Source organism: Notolepis coatsorum (genome assembly GCF_963971535.1).
Source record: "Notolepis coatsorum genome assembly, chromosome: 16".
NCBI lineage: Eukaryota > Metazoa > Chordata > Actinopteri > Aulopiformes > Paralepididae > Notolepis > Notolepis coatsorum.
The window spans coordinates 46,289,206-46,311,658 of NC_140180.1; the positions used below are offsets into that span (position 1 = coordinate 46,289,206).

A 22,453-nucleotide genomic window follows, 5' to 3' on the forward strand; every position below is an offset into this window, starting at 1 on the left:
TGATCGCACGGAAAACAGGAGGGCCGGTGAAGGGAGGAAACACTAACACTATTAAGTAGTGAAAAACATATTATCCTAATTAACATCAGATCATAAATGGTTGTTAACCAAAGCCATGATTCTAATCACGAACAGGATGCTGTCAATATGACAGGTCAATGTGGAGTAGAGAGAGAGTTCTATGCAAGGATGAAAGCAAAACATGTAGGTTAAAGTTAGGTTGGCCCCATTTTATTTAGGCCATTTACTAATATTTATGAATGTATTTTTGTTTTCATGGATAAAAGTGACAATTTATTGGATTGAAGATGATTTTGAATACCTTTATTTAGTAGGGGTGAACGAAGTTTCTTATTACGAAATATAATAATAATAATAATGAAAATAAAAAGAATGAAGGTCCAAGGCACTTATGTGGATTAACCTAATAAATAGGCTTTCTTTCTGTTAGTCTTATTATTTACAGTCACATCCGTTTGTATCATCCCTGGGATTACAGGAGGCCTTTAATGTCAAACCCTGGGTTGAAAATATAATATTGTTATATCACTGTCCCACCTTTAACACATTGACCGCCACAGCAGGGGGCGCTGATACCCCATTCATTGCCAGGTCTTTATTCAATGGATATAGTTTTAGACTGACATTTGCGAGTGCTTAAAATATATCTTATATTATATCTATGGGTCTAATAACGGCGTCAGGTCTCAGTGAGCTGCTTCTAGTCAACATTGCCGAGACAGATTGTTTTTTCATCTGTACATTTCCGTTTTATACCGTTTTGAATAGAGTATGGTTTGGGTGTTTTTCAGTAATTCCAGGAAAAGGCAAGAAAAATGCATTTTACTGTAATCCAGTCATCACGTTGTAATTTTTCGGCTGATTATATAATCATTCTGACATCAACGCTAGATTATCACTATTATGTCTCCTCGTCCATACATGAAATGACCATCGTAGCGGGGCACTCCCCCCCCCCCCACCCCACCGCAGCCAACGGTAAACAGCCATATACGGTCCACACAGATTGCTGTGATCGCGGTAGAAATAAACGTCAGATCAACGATCAAATTCATATATGATGTTGTATCTGATGTAATGCAAAAGAGATAATCCAAATATCTTATCGCAATTCCAAATAATGCTTGTGGAGGTCCGCACCACACTACCGACCGTTTCACAATGACAGGCGGGCGGGCAGAGTTACTGATGCCATCGTTGTATGAATGGCTCGCCTGAATATTTAAATCCCGCCCGCCCGGCTCAGATCGCCTCCTAAAAGACACAAGCCCATTTTCAATGAGATGCAATAGCTCCCCCTGGCAGTAGAGGGCGGTGTTGACCGTCTGCCAGCTCAGACAGGGTCTGAAGACTATACCAGAGGCTGCAGCTATGAATTATGAATAGATATAGCGAATAAACTATATAACGATCCCAAAAACGAGTAAACTCGTTATTGGCGTTATTCGATTGGCGGCCAATAACGAGTAAACTCGTTTTTGGCGGGAATGTGTTAAGGAAGGAGAGTCAGGTTGTGAACCTGTGAACCTTAAAAAAGAGACTGAGAATCCCAATCGAATCAAGAGGAACTAAGGCCCCAGTAAACCTATGAGGAGAGACTTACTGAGAGTCGGAGCCTGTGTGTCCAGGAACTGTAGGAGCACATCCTGGAACACTGGGAGTGTAGCTGCTGAGAGAGAGCCTGACGACACCGAGCCTTTCTCATCCACCACCTCCGACTCACCACACCTCTGCAAACACACACACACGGGTAGAGAAAGACGAAGAGCAAAGAAACCATCTCTGGTGTCGGCTGGATCACATTGGTTTACAACCTTCCCTCATTTTAGCTGTCATTTTGTTTTAAAGTGAGAGCACAGAAGACACACAAGATGGCGAGGAGAGAGGGGAGGAAAAAGCAAAGCCTAATATGTAAGGAATAATGTATAGCTACGAGGTCATTGTCGCAAAATAATTGACCGACAGAGTTTAAAATACCGAGCCGCCTCTGCGAGGTGTTTTAAACGTCAGTGAAGGTCAATTATTTTGCGACAATGATCGAGTATAGCTATATACATTACCCCGCTTATTACATGGCTAACTTACTAACAATATACCTAATTAATTTTACATCGACTCGCAACACTGGTTCTGGCTCCGCTCATCGCTCCGCCCTGTCATCGCCGGCAGCTTCCCTGGCAGCCGGCAGTGTCTGATTGCACTGATGTCAGTGGGCTTGATTGCGAACAGCTGCGCACAGCGGTCATTATTGTTCCACAGAGGTCCGTTATCGGGTAATATCGGACCTCTGACACGCGCTATTGACCAATCATAAGCAAGCATTTCGGCGAATGTGAAAACGCCATGTAATAAATTAATATATTTACCGACAAGCTATGGATGCACCGATATCAGTACTGGGCCGATACCATAGAAGGATGTGAGATTTCTCTAATTGTGAAAAGTGGATCATATCTCAGTTGTTCTTGCCTAGAGAGCCTAACCTAATGACCTAAGTCTTTATTGTTCAGCAAATTATGCAGCAGCTAAACTCCATTTCTGCTCGTCTCTTAGCAATAACTGAATGGGCAACAATTTCTTAAAATTAAATAGAGGACAAAACTGAAATCCTTCTAGTTTGCCCTATAAAAGAAATGCTGAATAATATGGGGAAACTTACTCCTTGGATTAAACCTGAAGTTACAAGTCTTTAAAACCTGTTAACCTGCAATGAGTCTCCTGGCCATTTTTGTTTTAGTTTTTGAGGACTGCATACTTTTTTTTCAAACCAAAACAACATACTTTATACTTATAGCACATGCATGAGCCTGGTCTCTTTTGAAGGATGACATTCTGAAGTTTCTGATTCCAGAAAAAAAAAATGACTTTTAGTGCTAACATAATAGAGTAACATAGGTCTGAACTTGAGTTGTAAAAAAACTTGTTACTCAAGTTTTTCTGTAGTAGTTAGTAGTCCAGATGTAGTATTTCCCCAGAAGGTGGTATGGCTTACAAATCCAGACGGAGCCATAGCCTGAAGCCTTATGTAGTACATATCCAAATTTCATAAAGATCCATTCAGAAATGAGTGATTTTGGTAAACTTTTGGTAAACTGTGTACAAAGAAAAACTCAGTTTTCTCATAGACTTCAATTAATTTGGCTGTTTTGCTCTTCCTGTTTGTGTTTTTTTTTTATTATTTATATCCCCATGTCGGTATCATTGGAAAGCCACACCCATTGGTTACAAGGATCCACAATCATTTTCGAGATCGGATCTAGATTTATGGAACTACTGCAGCCTGAGTCGGGAGTGGTATTTTGCGCAATACCGTGTACTTTGCACAAGCCTCAAATACCGGCATGTAACTCGATAACCGCTGAACGGATTTTGTCGGATTTTGTCGCTATCGACAGGCAACAAATAAGCCTTCAATTCGATATATATATTGTTTTACAAAATATGCACACCCGAGCCACTAGGGGTCGCCAAAGTGCCGGTTGCAAAAAATCTGAAAAACGTCCCATATGAGGGACGTTGCAGTTTAAGAGGTGTCCCACATTAACAAGGTGACAAAAACATCATTCTTCTGTAGACCATAAAGAGACTATAATTCAGAGATTGAAGGTCTTATAATGTGGTGATGGGGGGGGGTCTCACCTCTGCCTCTATCTCAGACTGTCTCTTCTCCAGCAGCTTGGCCACCACCATGGCTCTATGTCGGCCAGAGCGCTTACAGCACACGGCCCACTCACACAGTAGGGTCACCACCGCATCGTCATCCGGAGACATCTGGGCACACATTTGATACATAACGTCCACATATTATCAAACAAGCAGGGAACATAGACAATGGAAATGTACTGATATTCAGACCATACATTTACATATGTGCTGCAAGCGATCAATCGGGTCGATACATACAGTACAATTAGATTGATTGATTGCACACACACGCAGCATAGATCACAATCTTATAATTAGTATTTTTGTGTGCAATGATCTTGAGGTGACATCAGCATAGACGCTACCATCTAAACTCACGGAATACAGTGGTGGAACCTGCAGTTTAGTGTTGCTAAGCGAGTCAAAAAGGAAGGATAATGCCCCGATCACGGTTTTTGCCACCGATACCGATCACCGATCGTCTATGAGCCATATCGGCCGATACAGATTTTTTTTTGTTTTGTTATACTGTCAAAACTGGGATTTGGGTTAACCCTTTAATCGCCAATGACGTGTTTAGACGTCATTCCTCGCCATGCGTAATCTGCCAATGACGTCGTACAGCGTCTTTGAGATCAATATTTCAAAAATCTGTCATGGTAGGGCTGGGCGATATGGCAAAAAATCATATTGCGATAACGATATGATAATGTTATCATATTTCTCGATATCGATAATTATCGAAATTGTTATAAGTCATTTTTTTTTCTTTTTTCTTTTTTTTAAACAACAGATGTATGTTTATTTTGCAGCAATTCTTTGTCGTTGCCGCCATCTTTAGTGTTACATCCCCTCACACTCCAGTTCTCAGGCTGCAGCTGGTTTAAAAGCGAAAGTAAACCGGCTTCTCTGCTGGCTGTGGCTCCAGGGGAGTTGAACAGTTCTGGCTCTGCTAGTTTATTTTCGATCTTTTGGCGCTTTTTTGGTGGACAAACCACCGCACATGTGCACCGTGACTCGTGACTGGAGTCTAGCTCTGCTAGCACACATAGCCTACTGTGTACAGACGGTTTCAAACTGTATTTTAAATTAGAAAGCAAACAAAATAAATGGACAAGAGAAAAATAAATCTCAATTTGGTCAGTATTGTCATTTGGACAAGCAAAGCCATTACTTTAAGTTGCAGGCAAGAAAGACAAGTCTGTCCACTGTCTCTGGTTTTAAAACTGCCCTGTTGCAGGTCAAAAAAAAATATATAAAAAAAAAAAAAGAAAAAAAAAAGATTTTTCGATTTTTTTTCCCGATATTCAATATTGATTATTACAATATATCGCGATATTTATCGTTATCGTTATATCGCCCAGCCCTATATGGCAATCATATTTCACCCACGGAGACTTGACAGGTGCTGTAGATCTCCTCTCAACTCTCCAACGGTTCAAGACCGCCATCTGGTGGCCGATCGGCGAGTTGCCAAAACCGGAAGTGAGCGGCCGGAAGTGATGCTCACCCATATTTCGTCCGGCCACTCGCTATCACTGGATAATCGATCGGTTGCCATAATTCAATAAACAACGTTATTTGGATGTATATAGTATTATACAACCTGGAAATGGATCGCATATATCAACATCCCATAATAGCAATCTTTTTGCTCCACGCTCATCACCCAACGCTACGAGGAGACTGGGGTGAGTTTCAGCCTGTTTGTTTACCATTTTCGATACAAACTGCTATGATCAATACATCACCCATACTACATGATTTATTTAACGTCGGTCATTGCATTATAAACGAACCCCCCCCCCCCTCCGGTCAACATCAGATGATGAGTCATGACGTTTAGGACCTTGTACAATTGAAATTTTTTATCTGACGTCAATCGGTATCAAACTACATTTGATGATCTAATATATGTATTTATGGCTATAACTCACGTTCTATGGAATGCTGCAGAAAACGATAAAAACATATTTATACTTTAGACCGTATTTTAGTATGAATGTGTGAATGAAAAAGTAGAACGTTGCTACATCCTAAACGATAGATACTTGATGTTGAATGGGCCATAGTATTTAGCAATACAATTTAAAAAGTTATAGCCCTGCAAAGAAGGGGAACATCTCCATAGACTTACAGTACTGGCAGAGAAGGGATTAAGATGAGAATAATCTCCGGAAGATAAAGGGTTAATTAATATTTATTAAATAATTATTAGTGACCTATACATAATAAAAAAGACTGCCATTTGAAATCGAATTGAGCTGAATTCAATGAATTTGAACCATTTTCATATGCATTATCTGTATTATCTGAGACACAACGAGTCGAAAGTCTCTGCTCTCTCTCTAATGCAAGCACCACAGTCTGCGAATCAGAGGCAGAGTAGGGCGGGTCTTCACGGCATACTTGGTTGTCTCTCAGCGACCTGCACTGCTCTCACCTGGGGCAGTGTAGTGCATAATCTTGCCAGGTCTTGCTCGAAAAAGAGATCATTGATCTCAACTCAAGTGACTACCTGGTAAAATAAAGGTTAAAAAAAGAATGTTTATATATATCTATGGTGTAGTGGGGCTCCGTCGTCTCGAGTCTATTACACTTAGTAAGTAACTTACGCTCATGCTCGCTCACACACACACACACGCTCTCTCACGCTTGCACACACGTTCTCTCTCTCTCACACACACACACTCGCTCTCCGCTCTCATTCCAACTCTGCTGAGAGTTGTGTTTCTGTTGTGTTTTTCGCACGCGTCATCGATCGGTTTTCGCAATCGCCGAGTATGAAGCATTATCGTAAATTCCCCAATCTTATATTTATACTGATTATCGGCCGATATCGATCGCTGGCCGATCGATCGGGGCATCCCGGATATTGACTGGTTCCGTTTATAGCATAGGTCATCTTTAGTCCTGGTGCGTCATCTTTATTGGCCTCTTCACCGTTGACATTTTGTCTCGTCAAATCTAAAAACATTTAGAGCTTTCCCCTGTTGGGCGCGACAGAGTCTGAGAGACACAGGCGGGGGAGTGAGAGAGGCGGAAGAAAAACATTGAGAGGCTTACCTCGTGACCGTCTTTACTCTGACCCGAGCCAAATATTCTATTGTATAGCGAGTCCAGGGAGTTGTTGAAGTCAGACTTCTCAAAGCTGTGGTTGTCCAGAACCTCCAGCGTGTGCAGAACCCTCCCGATGGTGAACCCTGTGGACAGATCAGGATGGTCAGGACGTCAGATTATCACGGCAAAAGATATCATTATGATGTTTATTTCTGTCATCAGTAAATGTGTTAATTGTTAATGGTTTGTTCATGATGTTAAATGATGAACTATGTGAATAATATTAGAATTTTACAATTTAATGTCAAGATAATATACAGTATTGTCGAGGCGCTCAGCGTAACCGCAGCGTCCTGGGTTCGAATCCGGCCCAGGACATGTGCTGCATGTCCTCCCCACCTCTCTCTCCCAAATTTTCAAACTGTCCTATCCACAATAAAAGAAGAAAATGCCATAAAAAATAGCTTTAAAAAAAAAATATATATATATACAGTATTGTCAAAACGAGAAATCTCAACAGGCTTAACACTTTGAGTGCCAACGACGAGAAACTCGTTGTTGGCCGTCATGCGTTGAGTGCCAATGACGAGAAATCTCGTTATTTAATCGTTATTGCTTTTATTAGCGATATCCATTCATTTTGTATCAATACAGCCTCACGTTATCATTGGGACTCTGACCTCGAAAAGGGCAAATACCACCCCCTATCGTCTCCCGGATGGTATTGCACCCATTGGATTGGACTCAATGGATGCATGAAAAAAAATAAAAACCCGGATTCCACATTTTACTTCTCAGGCAATGTAACCCGAGACTACTGCATTCATTGGGGACCCTCAGAGCAGCGTGGAATATGTGTTTTGAGTACATAACGTTGGATCAATAAACGCGATCGATATTTGGAATAATCTTTTTGCAGAACATCTGATGTGAGGTAAGGAATCTATTTTACCAGTCTTGGGGTAATCAGATGTTTTTTTCACGACGTGTCTCATATGTGTGTATATGACGTTAGCGCTGACCAGGTCATAGATAATCGATTTTTCAGCCCGCTTCTCTAGCGTGCATAAGTACACATATACTATCGATAATCTAGCGTTTATTTGAAAACTATTCATAAATCAGACGGAAAATGACAACGTGTTGTGTGTATTACACTAAAGGGCGATTCCTGCAGAATCTTTTTATTTTTTTTTAGAAATGTCAAAAAACGTCTGTTTTTTAAAAACGGTATAAAACGGAAATGTACAGATGAAAAAACAATCCGTTTCGTACATGCTGACTGCGTATTAGACACATAGCCATAATATAGAATATAGAAATAGCTCCGCGAAAATCATGAAATATTGGAAAAATCTGTTCCAAAAGGCTGGCATTCAATCGATAAATCGTGCGCCCCCTGCTGGCACTCAATGTGTTAATCTCCTAAATCATCAATTAATTGACAGGGACCGTTTAAAGTACAGGGCATGTTTCCTTGAGGCTGGGAGATTTAGGCTGCGGTTACACACAGGGCAATTTTCGTTTCGTTTTCAGGGTCAGTTTCGCTTTTCAGAACGCAACGTAATGGCAGGCAAGTTAATTTGCCTCCTGAGCACAGGGATGTTTATACATGTAGTACAATGCCAAAGCAGTAGGTGGCGATGTAGTTCAAACATGAAGGCCAATCAGAAAAGTTGTATGTGCCAATACACTTCCTGCAAAAAAATAAATAAAAACACCATCTTTAAATGCCTCGCGTGAGCAAAGAAAGTGCAATAAACAAAACAGATACATTCACTGTGTGTTCTGCCTCATTTGTTGATAAAACAAAACTAACATCAACACAATTGACCACCAAGAGCGGAGTTTAGTCTCACAAAAAGATTGTCGCTGATTTTGTTAACTTACGTGCTAACGTGATTGGAATATGCCAGTACAACAGTATAGCATTGTGGCTAGCAGCTTGGTAACGTTAATGCTAGCAGCAGGGCTGTCTTAAATACTTCGAAGCTTTGTTCGATGGGCATGGGATTCGAATATGAAAATAAAATTCGATTATGTACAACAACAAAAAAAATGAATATGTTTGTTTGTGCAAAATCAACTCTGCCTCTATTTGTTAATTACAACAAGCAATGCTGTTTGTTATTTAAGATGAGGTCGGACTCGGCACTGACAGATTTGTGCTGCTTTTATAAAGCCTCAAATAACGGCTTACAATATTTCATGAAAGCAAAGTGCTTAGTTTGTCTAAGATTTAAAAAGGTTTAAACTTTACAGCACTGACAAAGTTGAACAAAGTGCTGTCCCACAACATAAATTTAATTTTTTTTTTAATAAAAAAATAAAAATATTACCGGTAATAAATTAAAATCGAATCTCTGCCTCGAAGCTTCGAATTCCAAAAAAAATCGAAGGTCAGCCCTAGCTAGCAGAATGAATAGATGTAAACTTTATTTAACAGATTGCAGAATGGGTACAATACAATACGGCTCAATACAAACAATTGTTAAGGGAATGCAGACTGTTGTAGCTTGGACTGGGCTCCTTATAACAATAACTTGACAACACATGGTAGCCGCAGCTCCTTGGGACAGCTCTGCTGTAAACACTGGAAATAACCGTGCGGGTCTCTACTATGCATGGGCGTTGGAGCAACAACGGCTACGTATCCGGCTCGCGCAGATTACATGGCAGCATTAAAACAGAAACACAATTTCAGCATTGCCAGTAGGGCAACGCGTTATCCTGCCAAAACTGTTTCTTTTTAACTTGGGACAGCAAACGTAATCATTCAGCAACAAAAACGTTGCTGGATTCAGCAGTTTAACCATGGCCTTAGCTTAGAGGAGTGATTCATGAAGGTTCCTCTGCCTGCCGCTTAACACATTGACCGCCACAGCAGGGGGTGCTGATACCCCATTCATTGCCAGGTCTTTATTCAATGGATATAGTTTTAGACTGTGACATTTGCGAGTGCTTAAAATATATCTTATATTATATCTATGGGTCTAATAACGCTGTCGGGTCTCAGTGAGCTGCTTCTAGTCAACATTGCAGAGACAGATTGTTTTTTCATCCGTACATTTCCGTTTTATACTGTTTTGAATAGAGTATGGTTTGGGTGTTTTTCAGTCATTCCAGGAAAAGGCGGAAAAAATGCATTTGACTGTAATCCAGTCATCACGCCCGGCTCAGATCGCATCCTAAAAGACACAAGCCAATTTTCAATGAGATGCAATAGCTCCGCCTGGCAGTAGAGGGCGGTGTTGACCGTCTGCCAGCTCAGACAGGGTCTGAAGACTATACCAGAGGCTGCAGCTATGAATTATGAATAGATATAGCGAATAAACGATATAACGATCCCAAAAACAAGTAAACTCGTTATTGGTGTTATTCGATTGGCGGCCAATAACGAGTAAAGAAGTCCTTTCCTCTACGCTCAACAGTTCCCCACCTTAAGAGCGATATTAAGGGTCAAATGCTAAATAAATAGCTCTTATCTTTAGTGGAAATTAATCCTAAAGGGAAATTAGAAATTAAATTAAATTCTGAGAAACAATCATAATTGTGAGAATCTTCTCAGAATTTCACCACTAGGGCAACTTTTGACTTTGTGAATACAGGTGCGACTGTGGAAGATATACATGAAAGGCCTTTATAGTGAAAGAATTACCAAAGCATTTCTACGCTCTGCCGTCACACCAGTGCATATTCTTGGAGATAACTCTTTGTCTCGTTACCTGCAGTGGTCTCCTGGCATTTATCAAACGACCACCTGAACTCCACCGCCTGCCCTCGCTCCTTTATTTGTTCCTCGATCTCTCGCACCTTAGACCGGACCTGAGGGACATGTAAGTTAAATAGTACATGTGATCATCTGGTTTGAGAAGAAACATTAAGCACTGAATCAGAGATGGGCATTTCCAGTAAGTCCGGTACTTTCAACAGTGGTTCTCAGCGGCCAGTTCACAACCCGGTACCGGCCCATGGAATATTTATTGTGCTTACACAGACACACGCATGTCTCGTCTTTTTTATAAATAAATACAAATGTCAGTGGGATATATGGGTGGTTCATTGTGTGAGAAAATAATATACTCTCTTACTACAACTTTTTGGTGGGAAGGCATGAGTAATCAAACACAGATTCAGATCCTACAGCAATTTCTGTTGTACCCAATGACAGAGCACTAGCAGCAGTGTGACTGACTACTCATGCCTTCCCCATAAAGAATACACTAAAAGTATCTGGATAACCAGTCATAAAAATAATTGTATATCGTCATTCATAAAAACATTTATGTAATATTTTACAACACAGTAAAAACCAACATCAATAGGGGATGCTGCTGCATATTTATGCTCCGTCGTCTTTGAGATGGTGAGATCCACAGTTGGCGCTGTGTGAGGCCAGGACATGTAAGCCAATGAAAACGATGGGGGGGTCTTGAGCTAAACTTGGGAATAATTAGGACGAGGACGGTATGTGTCATGATAAGTGACGGGATTAGGAAGTGAAGGTTGGGTAGCGGATTAATTTAGAACAGTGATTCATCTTGAGCCGAACTACGTGTGCATTAAACGGTTTTAACACACACCTGCCGGCCAATCAGAAAAGAGTATTCACCCAGGCCATGGTATAAAGTGAGTATAGTCGCCACACTGCAGCCCACCAACATCAGGTCCACTTTTAGCAGAGCAAAAACTTTCATTTATGTGTACTTTTAATAAAGCAGCCTCATTTTCAGATTGATGAGTATGCATATTTGAATTAGGGATGTTCGATATTGGCTTTTTTACCGGTATCCGATATACCGATATTGTCCAACTCTTAATTTCCGATACTGATATCAACCGATATATGTGGCCCCCGCCAAACTTTATAATTTCAGGTCATTAACATTACATATCTCTTGTCGTGGAATTAACACAACATTATGCATACTTTTATTTTTTATTTTATTTTATTATAAAAATTAAAAAAAATCATCCCAATGTTAGTCGTTATGCCAATTCCCAATCCCCTTCCTGGTCGCTGCGCACCTACTCCCTACAGTCGGTCTGGGAGAGTGGAGGCTATCACATGCTTCCTCCGACACATGTGTAGCCAATCAACCGCTTCTTTTCACCTGGCAACGCGGAATCTCACTGAGAGGGTGTAACGTGTGGAAGGATCACACTACCCCCCTTAGATCCTTTCCTCGCTGAGCAGGCGCCCCGACCGAACTGTAGGAGTCGCTGTTTACAACGACCAGGACCCACCCACCGGCTTTCCCACCTCTAACACTGCCAATTGTGTCAGTACGACGGCCGGCCAAGCCGGAAGCAACGCAGAGAGCTGGGCTCGATACCAGTATCTCCTGCGTTGGTGGCGAGCGCCTTGCCCACTGCGCCACCCAGCTTCCCATTATGCATACTTTTGACAATAAATAAAGTAAGAATTTGTTCTTACTTGCTTGCCTGGGTAAATAAAGGTTAAATAATAAATAATTTTTTTTTTTAATAAATAATAAAATAATTTAAGCGATACCGATAATTTCCGATATTATATTTTAATGCCAATATCGGCCGATAATATCGGACATGTCTAATTTTTATTACACTATTTATTTCTGAATGAAGTGCAGTGGGGCCCAGTCATGCAGAGATACCGGCCTGCGTCACACAGGTGTGAACATTAAGCTTTTCAGTGGGCACCTGCTGAGTGAAGGTGCTGTTGCCCCCTGGCATAGGCAGGTTGGAAGGGGCGATGGGCAGCAGGTCCAGGGGGGAGCCGGTCTTGTTCCTGCTGTCCGTTAGAGAGTAGTGCCACACCAGAGCACTGGGACAACACAGCACGATGCTCTGAGGGCACAGAAGAGAGACAAGGAGGAGAACACCAGGATTAGTAAGTAAACGGTCACCGTTTCTGTTTTCAAAATCACCAACTAAAAGGTTTGCAGTCAATCAGGAAGTGAGAGAGGGTGTGTGTGGGGGGGTAGAGAGAGAAAAATGCCTTGCACTGAATTCTCAGACAGTGATAAAGTGGTGAGATTAAATTTGTTGGCCATGGCAAACAGCCGGGAGGGGTGGGGCCACAGCGGCTGCCACTACCCCCCCCCCCCCCCCCCCCCCCTCACTCTGAATCCTCCACTCAGCAGACCAGCCGTGTCAACAAAAGATAAATTAATGAACAAATGGAGGATAGTGTAATTTTGAAAAGCAAAGCATGTCAAGATGTATCATTTCCACAGGTTTCATCAAAGTCAGACAAGTAGTTTTTGTCTGCAACGGACAAACAAACTATGTAGCACCTCATGGGCCAATCAGTGTAATTTAATAAATACTGGCATGCAGTGACATGTTGCACAGCAAGTTAAAGGTTCTGTCACACTAGAGCACCAGCATGGGGGGAGCAATACATTTATTTATTATTTAATAAAAGATTAAAAAAAAATATATAACTACATAAAATGTTATCTATAGCACCTTTAAATGCAAGACTTTTTAAGACCTTTTAATGCCACCGCTTTATTAGATTTAAGGCCAACGTTGCAATAAAAATAAGCACCAAATGTGGAAATATAGACATGATATATTTATGATGAGTAAAATATGCATATTGTCAGTTCAAAATGATCAGTAAGGCAAAAAGGACAATAACTGGTTGACTTAAAGAACATTTGTCCAAATATGTTAAATGTGTGTCCTTAATGATATTAATCACTACAATAGTCTTACAGACAGTCTTGGCTGACATGCCAAGGGCTCCTGTAGGCCTGCTATTGGGCTACTTGTAAGAGTACTCTGGCTTCTGTGGTTGAGCTGGCCGATAGAGGTAAAATGTCAATTTCCATGCTGAAAGTCATGTGGACTCTGGTTGTATTATTATAGTCGTTCCGTTTCATCGTGTCTACATGGCTTTTTAATAAACAAGTAAACTCCACCCCCTAGATTAAAAGCTAGAAGAGTGCGCTCACTGCTCAGAGTGCAAATCTCCACCAGTCGGCATGCCTGCACTCTGGAATCAACAGAGGGCTGTCACAGGATGTCAGAAGAAACAACGGTTGCTATGTGCAAAACAACATAGCTATTATCTAGTCTAACGAGATTGAATATCCAGTCAGACAGCCTGTTCAGTGTGCCTGCCTCAGCCTCATCCTTTAAACATCAGTGTGAACACAAAATAGCACACAAGTAGTTCAACAAACCTGGGAGACAAGCAGGAGCCACACATTTCTTCTCTCTCTTTCAGAGCAAAAGAACACGCCTACAATATTTAACAAATGCAGACACCATTAATAATAATTACTGGTACCCAAACACACTTGCACACTGGCATACACAGAGATCATCCACCGTCTGTGGGAAGGAAAAAAGGCCAACTGTGTTGACAATAAGGTTGGGCAATGTACCAAATTGGCATATGATTTGGGGTTTGGGGGGGGGGGGGGTTAAATCGTGATGTTGGACTCAGTGGTCCATGGCATCGGCCCAACCCTAGTTGACAAGTCACTAGCCTACCAAGTACAGCTGACAGACAGTAGGCAACATGCGCATTGCACAACCCATATTAGGTTGGTACAGTTGCACATGAAAATGTATTTTGACAATGAAAATCAGAAGCTAGACCAGACATACTACCACTGGAATGTCATGTAGCCTATAACCTAAACACTAGGCTAGCGTTACTGTCATGTCATCGGGTCCACAATGCACCCGGAACGAGCATTTAGGCACAACCCACGGTATGTATTACACAGCTGTAGCACAAGTTGGTCGGATGAAAGAGGATGTGAAATTGAAAATGCCCTTGCTGCAATACATTCCTTTCATAAAGTGAGGGACAAAACAATGATGATGGGCAGTTAAATGCCCCGATAGTATCTTAGCCATGGCCTACAGTTTATGAATGAATGGCAGCATTCCTGTCAGTCTGAGCAGCCGCTACTGTGAAAGCCAATGAGTGAGAGAGTGGGAGAGAGAAAGAAAGAGGAAGAGAAAGCACCACCACTAGCTATAGCTAGGTTAATACTTGAAATTAATTTCCGATATAGCCTAACTGGTGACATTACAGGTAACGTTAGCCAGCTTGACATTTAAAGAAACACGCCAACATTTTGGGAAATTAGCTTACAGTCTTCTCCAGAGAGAGAAAAGAAGATAGATACCAGTTTCATCTCTCATTGTCCAACTAACACCCAGGGCCGGATTAACGACCGGGCCGCGGCCCGTGGGCCTCGAGTGATGAGGGGCATCAAAAAAAAAAAAAAAAAAAAACTTAATTTAATTTTTTATTTTAATTTTTTTATTTTTTTGGAGGCCCCTCGTCACTAGAGGCCCCAAATTCGTACAATTTTTTTTTAACTTTAATTTTTAATTTTTTGAGGCCACTCGTCACTAGAGGCCTTTTGGAGGCCCCTCGTCACTAGAGGCCCCAAATTATTATTATTATTATTTTTTTTACTTTTATTTTCTTTTCTTTTGGAGGCCCCTCGTCACTAGAGGCCCCAAATATTTGTTTATTTTTTTTAACTTTTATTTTAAACATTTTTGGAGGCCCCTCGTCACCCCACATTTTATTTTTATTTTTTTTCTTATTTTGGAGATCGATGTCATACTGTGACACTGAATGATTATTTGGCACTGACTGACGCTCTCTGATTGGCCACTGACATGTTTGCCCAATCGCGTGACGAGCTGTGTCTTTGCCCATTTCCTCGTCAAACAGCCTGCAAACTACCTGGCGTTCTATCGCCATGCTCTAAGACAAACTCTAACCTTAACCAACTTCGAAAGAGTGCCTAAGCTTAACCGTCGAAAGAACTTGCCGTCAGCCCGTCACGCTCTAAGACAAACTCTAACCTTAACCAACTTCGAAAGAGTGCCTAAGCTTAACCAGTGTAGAAACAGGCATCGGCCAATCAGAGAGCGTCTTGCCAGAAATGCGGCTAGGTTTAGAAATAACGCGACTAGGGGCCTCCACACTACACACTAGTACTAAATACCTATATGTCCCTATGCCATAAATGTCATGTATGTTGTGTATGTCATAAATGTCTATATGAATTGAAAATGGGGGACCCTGATGTAAACAAGACAAACGTCTTTCTCAGGTCTGCATCCCCTGCCTTAACAATTGTGTGTATTGAGCCGTACTGTATTGTACCCATTCTGCAATCTGTTAAATAAAGTTTTCATTCATTCATTCATTCATTCATTCATTCATTCATTCAGTAAAAAAAATAAAAGAGATACGAAAATTAGAAATATAGGCCTCTCTCTTATACATGCCTCCTCCTAATACAAGCCTGGTATCCACTACAGTTGAAACAAATACAAGCCGGGGTTACTATTCGAGGAATTACGGTATTCTATATATTTTTTAAAGTGACATAAAAACGCCACTGTGCGTGCGTGCACGTGTGTGTGGGGGGGCCTCCACAAGAATCTGGCCCAGGGGACTCTGAAGTCTTAATCTGGCCTTGCTAACACCTCTCCCGAAGGCTAACCGGTCATGTCCGCTTCCATTCATTGTGCTAAGCTAGGCTAACGTGCAGCCAGATAGCCTTCTACTGAACGCACAGAGAGTAAACTGGTATCTATCTTCTTGTCTCTCTCTGGAGAAGAGTCAAGACGGTAAGCTAATTTCCCCAAATGTTGGGGCTCTACAGTGCGACCATATTGCTCGCATATGCCCCTAAAAATATGTGCGTGCGAACATGCAAAATCAAGTACTCGGCGTGCGAGTGGGGCCAGCGAGTGCAGAGTACAGCCTCTCATTCGTCCTTTTTTTTCTCCGCTGCGAGAATCGTTAAAAAACTACAAGTCCCACAGTTCACAGCCGCATAAACGTTCCAATCACAGTAGTTTCCTGTGGTCACTCGACTGGAAACCGAAAGTAATGATCAGCGGCTGCGTCACTGTCTGAGTCAAACAATAATACAGCCATGTCGAAGCCCATTCATTTTTATTTTGCGCAAATGTTTTGTAAATATTGCAAAGTAGGATCGATGCATTGCGATGCATTGTTACACCCCTACAACTGGCCCACTGTGTATGTGTGTACAGCTAACTTGGCTAGCGTTATCAACCGCAGAGGTGGGCAATGGGTCCAGCTGTAGCACCGGACGGCCAGAGTGCAAGCGGTGTGGCAATAGGGTCCAGCTGCAGCGCCGGACGGCCAGAGTGCAACGGTGTGACGTCGTAATTGGCAGAATCGACTGTCAATCAATGGTCTACCTGACACGCAAACTACTGTACTGGAGGTGTACAGTATTTCAATAGGCAACCCTGAAAGGATTATTTTTCTAAAAGAGCAACACTAGCTCCCCCCTCTACTGATGGCCCTGGTTGTAAAGTGTCTCCTTTTTGTTCAATATCACTGCCTTTCTTATTAGGCCTAGTTGTTGGCTACAACTTTGCCATAGTAGGCATTAATCACTTAATTAATAGTTCAAATGTCTGTCCCATTCCCGTTTGCACACGCAGATGATACACACACACGCACACAGTGGGCCAGTGACTTTGGTGGTATGTGCTATTGCACAGATGTGTCCCGTTTGCACATGCACGCACAGTACAAATATAAATTTATTTTTGAAAAAAAAAGGAAACTCTGTTACTTGACATATTTTCACTGTGCTCCTAAATATTTTTGGGTGCTCCTAAATTTCTTTGTGTGCTCCTAAATTTTTTCATTTAGGAGCACCTGTGCCCCTAGTGAAAAAGGTTAGCGTAGAGCCCTGCTGGCGTGTGCCTTTAAGTCAAGTTGGTTCTGGGGCAAAAACACATATCATCCACACATGTCCTTCTCACACCCGTTTTCTTCCCTGGGCGACTTGCCATCAGGCTGATCTGTCCTGATTAATGCTTAGTCTATAAAAATGTCAATATCCAATTCAAGGAATTCCCCTCGCATCTAGCTACACTGCACTGAGGTTGAAGTGTGCTGTCCAATCAAGCATTACTCTGCATTACGCTGCCACATGATAAATTAAATAAAACAGTAATCCTAAATGGGCGCACTTGGCCATCTCCCCAGTGGCTTCCAGCCAGTGAGGAGTTCGCACTTGATTGGCTACAGGACAGGTACTGAAAAGGTCTTGCATCACCAAAAGCACTAGAGGTCTTTGTTCATATACCGGTAGTCATAATTGCGTGCAATAAATATTAAGTAATTGGCACTGTAGTTTGTGAGAATTGCTCTTCCTCTTGGGGCAGAGATGTTTGACAGCGCAACGTCATCCAACTCTCTCGTAGGAGTGTGCTCCCACTTCAAACTTGGCAACTATGGCTTCAATAATTTTGGGAAATTTTTTGGTTACATTACAGAAAGCATTAAAACTCAGGTAGAACAATTAGTTGGAACCGTGGGTAGCAGTAGGCACACAACAAGCCATTCCACATCTCAGCCAACCACCCTCCACTATTCTCTAAGCCACATGGACATAGCGTAGAACTGTCACATTTAGCAGGCACTCTGTTGTCATAATGGATCAAGTCAACCCCCTACTTTTTACAGCACGTCTTTTGCCCAAATATTGGTGGAGTTAGACAATTATTTACCAGGCAATATTTCCTACCCTCTCTTTTTTTTTTATCTTTCTTCCCCTCCTTTTTCCCAATTTTTCTCCCATCCCACCCTTCCTGGTTGTTGCGTACTTTCCCCTACTGTTGGTCCGGGAGACCGGAGACTGTCACATGCTTTCCTCCAACGCATGTGCAGCCTGGGGCAGGCCAACCTGGCCGCGCAGGTTCTCACCGGGGAGAGTGTAGCGTGTGGGAGGCCACACTATCTCTCCTTAGTTCCAACCTTGCTGAGCAGGCGCCCCGACCGAACTGTAGGGGTCGCTGTCCACAACGCCCAGGACCCACCCTTCAGCTTTCCCACCCCCTGATACAGCCAATTGTATCAGTGTGAGAGGCCAGCCAAGCTGATAGCAACGCCGGGAGGCCTATTGCTTATTAACAGCGGAGCAGTGCTGCCGTTGCTTCCGCGTTTTCCCTGATTGGCTGCGACACGCCCCGCGGCAGGCGTGGCAACCGCAGAGCGGAGCGGCAGAGCGGCAGAGCTTGCGGCATTATGTAGCCCTAATCCGCCATGATTTTCATTCGAAGCTCAGCTCACCTGGCAGCACAGCGGTCCTGCGGTCCGTTGTTGACAAGTTCGAATCCCATCAATTTTTTTTAACGTGTATTCTTTCGCCGGTTAAGGTTAGGCATGGTTAAGGTTAAGGTTAGGCATTGTTTCGGAGTTGGTTAAGGTTAGAACGGTTAAGTTTAGGCGCTGTTAAGGAGCTGGTTAAGGTTAGAGTTTGTCTTAGAGAATGGCAATATTCTTTCTATGGTTTAGGTTAAGGTTAGGCATGGTTAAGGTTAAGGTTAAGGTTAGGCATTGTTTCGGAGTTGGTTAAGGTTAGAACGGTTAAGTTTAGGCGCTGTTAAGGAGTTGGTTAAGGTTAGCGTTTGTCTTAGAGAATGGCAATAGACGGCCTATTTCCGCACTGCCGCTCTCTCGCGCTGCCGCGGTCACATGGTCAAATTGTCACATTCTTGCACTCCTCCGCTGTTAGAAAGCAACACGCCGCCGGGAGCTGGATTCGAACAGGCGAATCCAGTGTCTCCCGGTGTTGGTGACAAACGTAATCTCCGTGCGCCACCTGCCCCCCCTCCTACCCTTTTAGCCAATATAGTTCACGTTTATATTCTGAATAGGTAATGCGATGCGAATCACCAGTTTAAGTGACGACTGCAATGACACCCGTTAACTATCAAGAATGAGAAATGCTTTGAAATAAAGGGGGTTAACAGGAGAAGGAAAGCACAGGGAGAAAACCAGGGAAGAGTTTAGCTAAGGTTAGCTAACTGGCTAGCTCCATAACATCCATATAGACGCTACAGGCAACAGCCAATCACGTGAGAGTGGACGCAGAGACAAAGATTGACAACGTGAATAGCAAAACACCAAAACTAACGAGATAAACAAGGCTTTCAAATTCAACTCTCGTTGATTTCGCCAAAGATTACTTTTACAGGCATTTGGTGCTTGGATGTGAATTTAAGAAATGTAAGGACACATGGACACCTTGGTTGCATCATTGCCCCCACTGTCTCTCTAAGATATCAGACACTACAGCAACTTCTCAGCCAATCAGTGTAACAGTGTTAACGCCAGACAGGAAGGGTTGCTAACATTGGATTAGCAGCGTCTGAGACATCACTCATGACAAACAAACCAACAGGCAGAGGCTAATCCACCCCCCCTCCCCTGATATCCTCAGCACGCGTATTACCTGTAACATGCAGCTGAGGCCGAACACCAGAGGCCTGTGCTGGGGACAGATGTAGAAGTCTGTGAAGGGGGTCTGGACCTGGTTCCCCCCCGTGGGCTGAGAGGTTGGCGTGGGGGGCAGGGCGTTGCCCGGCTGCGCCAGGATGCCGTGGGCCGGGTGGCCTCCTCCACCAGGACCCAGGCTCCCGTCGCTTAGCAGCAGGTTGAGGCGGCGAGTGCAGAAGTACGCCAGCCTCCTCGACAAGTAGGCCGACTGGACAAACTCCCCGGAGTACTGTGGGACAGGCGACATTCACAAGGTTACCCCCTTTCAATTACCATTAAAAATCTGGTTAGCTTCGCTGCAAATGGAAAATGTAATGATCGACTATGGGCCAAAGCAGCCGGTGTCAGCGTGCCTAATGGCATGACATATAAAGTCATCAGAGGGAATTTTCTTCCGTGACAAATTGCCTTTGTGAATAAATCAATGGAGAATGAAATCCCATCAGCGTGCGAGTGTGCAAACGGAGGTGTTGAATAAATCCATCGATGGCCATACCTGTAGAAGAAGAGGCAGCAGCAGTCTGAGAAGTTCGTCTTCCCCCGGTCGGACCTTTTCGAAGCATTCCAGCACCCACGTCAAGAATTCATGTCTGTCTAGCATGCCATCCTGATCACCAACAAAAAATAAATCACAATCACAACTTCACATCTAACTAAAATGGAAGTATCTCTGTCTTGAAGTGAATCAGATGAGCAGTTCTCTAGAACGCTGCAAGCGCACAGTGTGATCACTGTAATTACAGTGATTAAAACATAAGAATCGGTTGGCTTAATCAAATTTGTCTAATATATGAGCACTTGTTCCTCTTACACATAAACAAACATAAAACAAAATAAATAAATGGTAATGTGATACATACACCTGGCTTCCCTGGACACAACATTAAAGTAGCAATTGCTTTAAAAAGCCAAAGAGAGGCCATGAATCAAGGAGATCAAAGAACCATATGTATCTGACCTGAAACATGAACATGGCTAGCTTCTCATTGTACTCCCACTGCTTCATGGCCGTCTCCACCTCAGCTGGGGTGGCTGGTAGTGGGGAGCCACAGCCTTGGCTGGGAGACTGCCTGTAGAACTCAGCCACTTTCTGAAGCTGCTCCCACAGGTACTTAGTGATGATCTGGGTCCATTCTACACACACACACACACATATTTCTTGAGACTGCACACTGCATTTCATAGCTACACACAATCTAGTACACACAATCTAGTGAACTTATCTTCTCCCATAGCAATGAACACACGTGGCAGTGTTATACAATGGCTATTCATTAACTAATTTCAAACGAAGCAGAAAGTGACTGAAATGAGCTTCAAAACAAAGTCAACGAAGGGCTCTTAAATGTGTATGTTGAGAATCACTGTTTGCTTACCTATACAGGGATCTATCACATGCCTTTTCTTGACTTTAGTTTCTGTGATGGCAGCATGATATGCACAGGTCATCTTGATCATCCATGCCGAGCGCATTACCGGAACCGAGTACTTTGCCAAGTAGCCAAAAACCTCTTCCTTTTTGCTAAATATTGGTACCTATGGGGGGAAGAAATAAAAAAGGCACAGGCAAATCTGTTAAATGAAATAAAATACAAATAATAATAATTTAGGACCTGCTCAGAGGTCATCAATCGTCACGCATGCGATGCATGCATGCGATTCGTCTCTGCGATTAACCCATCCCATCGTCCTTCCCCCCCCAAGGGCAGCCGGGAGCAGACAGGAGTCAACATGAGCCGCGCCAGGGGACCAATCCAAGTGCTCCTGTCCGTCTTCGTCAAGGACGCCAGAGCGTTAGCGATCTTGTTGTTGTGCATGTTTTTCCATTGGGTTTATCTTATCGGGGGGGAAACCCTTGCGAGCACGGGGAGAACATGCAAACTCCACAAAGAAAGGCCTGGGAGATACCCCACCTGGGTAACTGGCATCATGGAAACCTGGTCCCCAAGCGGGAATCGAACCCTGGACCTTCTTGCTGTGAGGCGACAGTGTTTAACCACTACACCACCGTGCCGCTGTCACCAAATAATGCACAGGGCCTACATAATAATAGAAAACAAATTCTGTATTTATCTGATGTTATGAATGGATGATACGACTGATGCGATTAAGACAATAATGTGAGTATGACAGCACAACCCATGTAAACACAGGAACACTGCATGAGCATAAGCACAGTAACATTTGATTCTCCGATCACAGTTGCATTAACGGAGACCAGTCAGGACACGTATACATTTCAACAACGTGCATTATGCATGCGCAAGTGGTGCCTGGGACTCAACAGCTGAATAGAAATCAGAATTATCATCATTAGTAACGAGCACCGTTGCCATCTGTCCCTGTTTTGTTGTAGAACAATTTGATCACAGTCAAATCACTAGGCCAAATGCCTTGGATCAATAAAAGGTCCGATGCAGGCTA

General features: G+C 42.8%; 1 protein-coding gene across 2 annotated transcripts in view; it reads right to left on the reverse strand.

Annotated features, from left to right (window-relative positions):
• The window catches only part of med12 (mediator complex subunit 12), a 99,945-nt gene that overhangs the window by 60,343 nt on the left and 17,149 nt on the right, over positions 1–22,453 (reverse strand). For both annotated transcript variants that reach the window (XM_084331255.1, XM_084331254.1), the window contains exons 4-12: positions 21,406–21,565; positions 20,988–21,163; positions 20,526–20,636; positions 19,986–20,258; positions 12,409–12,555; positions 10,452–10,551; positions 6,733–6,869; positions 3,661–3,792; positions 1,625–1,751 (exon numbers count right to left, since the gene is read on the reverse strand). In XM_084331255.1, coding sequence (XP_084187381.1) covers positions 1,625–1,751; positions 3,661–3,792; positions 6,733–6,869; positions 10,452–10,551; positions 12,409–12,555; positions 19,986–20,258; positions 20,526–20,636; positions 20,988–21,163; positions 21,406–21,565 — 1,363 coding nt within the window. The remainder of the gene's footprint in view (positions 1–1,624; positions 1,752–3,660; positions 3,793–6,732; positions 6,870–10,451; positions 10,552–12,408; positions 12,556–19,985; positions 20,259–20,525; positions 20,637–20,987; positions 21,164–21,405; positions 21,566–22,453) is intronic.